Genomic DNA, 3,926 nt, shown 5'->3' on the forward strand with positions numbered 1-3,926 from the left:
CGTAGGCGGTTTGGGTGCGAGGACTACGTTCGCGAGCCATGCCGGGTACGTGACCTCCCTGATGTGCCCGATTTCAAGGAGGGTGTCGACCTCCTTCTTCACGAACTCCCGTCTATCAGCGGCGAGGTAGCGCTTCCTTTGTTGGACAGGCTTGGCTTTGGGGTCCACCGCCAGTTTATGCGTGATGACCTCCCGGCTGAGGCCCGGCATGTCTTCGGGACCCCAAGCGAACACGTCTTTATAGCTGCGGATGACCTCGACAATCCGACCTCGGAGGTCGGCCGGGAGACCTGTGCCCACCTTCACCATCCTATCAAGTCGGCTGAGGTCCAGGATGACCTCTTCCGTCTCCACCACGGGTTCAGCGCGGGGCCGCTTCTCTTCTTCCCTGAGTGCCCTCTCGGTTACTGTGTGTACCTGGAGATCCTTCCTCGTTATTTGACGGCAGGCCTTCAAGTAGCAACTCCGGCTGATCTTCTGGTCCCCCCTTCGCGGTGCCCATTCCGGTGGGAGTAGGGAATTTGAGACAAATGTGCTCCATAGAGATGACGCACCTGAGGTCCTCCAAGGCAGGTCTGCCAAGGATGATGTTGTGGGCGCAGCTGATCTTCACCACCACGAACTCTACGTCCCATGTCTTCACGTGCGGCGGGGTGCCGATCTGCGCTTTAAGGATGACGGACCCCTCTGTTTCAATGGAGTCTCCGGTGAAGCTGGATAGCGGGGTCCGAACCTGGGAAAACTGCTTCCTGGATAACCCGAGTTGCGTGAAGGTGTCATAATACATGACATTCACGGAGCTCCCCGTATCTACCAGTACCCGGTGGACAATGGTGTCATTAAGGTCCAAGCTGATTACCGATGCGTCCCGGTGGGGTAAGGGTCCATCCGGGAGGTCGTCGTCAGTGAACGCTATGGGCTCCCTGCGTGTCCTCTTCTCATGGGGTGCTCTGACGACCTCCCCGACGTACAGGCTTCGCGCCCACTTCTTCCTCTCGGTGGGTGTGTCTCCCCCCTCCGGGCCGCCGAAGATGACACGGATGATCTTCTTCTTTGGTGGGCTGTCTGGCTCGGTCTCCTCGTCCTCCGTGAGGTGGTCGAGCTCCCTCTTGCCCGGGGCGGAAGTAGAGGGCCAAGTGCTATCCTTTTTCTTTCGGGTGTTGTCAAGGCCTTTTGCGTGGTCCTGCCCGGATCTCTTCACGTATTACCCCAGGTATCCCCGTTGAATGAGCTCCTCAATCTGCCTCTTAGGACCATACATTCGTCGGTGTCATGTCCACGTTGCCGATGGAAGCTGCAATACTTCTTCGGGTCGGCTTTGGGGGAGATCTTTAAGCATTCCTTGGGGAACGACACGATGCCCATGTCCTCGGCATGGTCCAGGATGACGCTAACAAGCTGTGTCAACGGGGTCAGGTGTCGTAGCGGGGCTAGATGGGGACCCGGGTCACGTCGCGACCGGGGAGGGCGGCGATCCTCTTGAGGGTGAGATGCCCTGTCGCCTTGTCTGCGACCTTCCTCCTCCTCCTTCTCCCTCTTCTCTGCTGCCTCCGCATTGGCGTAGCCCGCGGCGCGGTCCATCAATTCTGTGTACGTCTTCGGCTCATTCCGAACAAGGTCGCTGTGGAAAGGACCCGACCTGAGGTTATTGGTGAAAAACGGGATGGCGGACCTTTCATCAAAATTTGTTACCCCCATAGCTTCTTTCTTCCACTTACTCAGGTACTCCACCAAAGATTCCGACTCGTCTTGCTTCAGGTAACATAGGTCGGCGAACTGCTTTCGCCGTTGTATGCTGCCCGCGAAGTGCGACATGAACTTCTTGGTCAGGACCGTAAAAGTGGGAATGGAGTCCCCCGGGAGGGACCCGAACCAATCCTGGGCCTGCCCATCCAGAGTCGTGCAAAAACCGCGACACATGATGGCGTCATTTATGCCTGTCATCATCATGACCGCCTTGTACCTGTTGAGGTGGTCCCGCGGGTCCGTCGCCCCCGTGTAGGGTTTGATGGTCGGGAATCGGAACTCCCGGGGTAAAGGCTCGGCCATGATGGCCTCCGTGAAGGGTGTGGCCAGGGCGTCCCGGGGTTCCGGGGACTCGTCGCGCGCCTCCATCTTGCGCTGCAACTCGCGGATCTGTCGATGCAACTGTTCCATCTCTTCGCGCTGGGTGCTCGGGGGTTGGCCTCTGGTCTTCCCCGAGCGTTCTACGGGTGGGGCCGGCTCCCGCTGCCTCGGGACACGGGGTTCGTGGCTCCGGGATCTCCGCGAGCACGATGACTCCTCTTGCCTGACGTGTGTGGCCGGCCCCGGCCCTAGGCGGTTTCGCGCCGGTACACGTGGGCCCAACCTCCCGAGCGCAGAGGTGGTACGCGTCGGCCGAGTTCGCCTTTCCTCTCGCTGCTCGTGTCGGCCTCGAGTGACTTCCGCCCCGTTGGGCCTCCCAGAAGGTCGTGGTGAATTGACTTCCTCCTCAGCCGGTGCTGCGGGTTCCCGGGGCGCCAGAGTGCTGGGGCCACTGCGCACCCTCAGAGGGGCGGAGGTGGGGGCGCTGGGTCTCCCCGGCGCAGCCCTGCCACGACGCGGTTGAGCGCGTTCGCCGCCTGCTCTAGTATGACGGCATCTTGTTGGGAGGTCGGGACCTGAGGTGGTGCGGGTGGCACTGCCCCGCCGAGAGGGCGATTGTTGGTGAGACGACTTCGAAGGTCCCCCACGGCCCCCTGCCAACTCCCGTTGATCTGATCCCGGAGGTCCTCCCCGGCCCCCACGGACATGGTCTGTCGGCTTGCCACGATCCCGTTGGGGCGGTTGACGAGGGCGAGGTCGCGTGGGTTCCGCGAGCCCTGCGAGTTGTGGGTGTTCGACCCGGATCTTGTCATTGCTGTCAATGAAGGATATTAATAGGGAGAGCGCTTAAGCTTGTACAGCCGCTCTCAACAAGAGCACCAATGATGGATTATATGAACCCGGGGGTCCGGATTATACAACCCCATATATGTTTGAATATAACGAACGAATAACGAAATGATAAATATTGTATTAATTGGATATAAAATGCTATTACAGAGGTTCGGGACGTGTAATAACAAGACAAATGTTGTAAGAAAAGTATGAGATGCCTGATTAGGACACCGGGGGGTGTTTGTATACCCCCGGCCGCTACGCGGTCCGCGCCGCGCGGCTCCCCCCGCGGGACTCGCTCCACGTGAGGACCCGGGCCTTAGCCGAGCACGGAGCTCGGCCAATGGGCCAAGCCCATGGGGGCCGAGGCCGAGCCCCAGCTCGGGGGGTCGGCCCACGCCGACCCCCTGCTGGGCCGACCCCGGGGTGGTTCGTCCTGCTCCGGGGTCAGACCCGGTTGCTCCGTGATTATTCCATCAACGCACAATTTCCAATCGTAGATATAATCCAAATCAATAGCCGAAATTGAATTTCAATTAAAAAATACACAGTGACATATTTATAATTTTGAGTAAGTCAGCTTGTCTTTTGTATCTGAGTGCACTTTTTTTTTTTTTTGAGTGCACATTTTTCATTTTTCAAGTGCATATTTCTCTTTGTCGAGTGCATCATTTTTGTTTCAGTACTTAGTTTCTCTTTTGAGTGCAAAAATTTACCTTCAAGTGCACGTTTTGTAGCCTTCAAGTGCATGTTTTCCTTTCTAAGAGTACACAATTAATTTTCTTCTAATTTTCTCCTTTAGTATCCTTTTTTCACCTTGCATTCTAGTGATCTTCTTTATGCTTTCAAGTGCACAATTTCATGCCTACAAGTGCATGTGTGTCTTACTATTTTGTTATAAAAAAAAAAAAAAAAGTAAAATAATACTTACCATCCATTGAACCTTTTTTTTTTTTTTTTTTTTTTCCCTTCTAGTGCATATTTTTAGCCTTCAAGTGCATGTTTTTCTTTCTAAGAGTGCACAA

General features: G+C 56.0%; 1 protein-coding gene across 1 annotated transcript; it reads right to left on the reverse strand.

Annotated features, from left to right (window-relative positions):
- Positions 1-361: 361 nt before the first annotated feature.
- Positions 362-2,157, reverse strand: LOC109159861. The gene is made up of 2 exons (XM_019307969.1): positions 1,255-2,157; positions 362-1,195 (listed from the first exon to the last, which is right to left on the reverse strand). Exons 1-2 carry the CDS (start codon positions 2,155-2,157, stop codon positions 362-364), a joined length of 1,737 nt encoding a protein of 578 aa, XP_019163514.1.
- Positions 2,158-3,926: the final 1,769 nt, after the last annotated feature.

Source organism: Ipomoea nil, unplaced genomic scaffold (assembly GCF_001879475.1).
Source record: "Ipomoea nil cultivar Tokyo-kokei standard unplaced genomic scaffold, Asagao_1.1 scaffold2845, whole genome shotgun sequence".
NCBI lineage: Eukaryota > Viridiplantae > Streptophyta > Magnoliopsida > Solanales > Convolvulaceae > Ipomoea > Ipomoea nil.

Bases quoted from the DNA above. Each gene is read 5' to 3' on its own strand.
- LOC109159861 (XM_019307969.1), bottom strand. From the start codon at position 2,157: ATGGAACAGTTGCATCGACAGATCCGCGAGTTGCAGCGCAAGATGGAG. The intron at 1,196-1,254 runs GTCCTAAGAGGC...TAATACGTGAAG, and splicing joins ATGACACCGACGAATGTATG to AGATCCGGGCAGGACCACGC.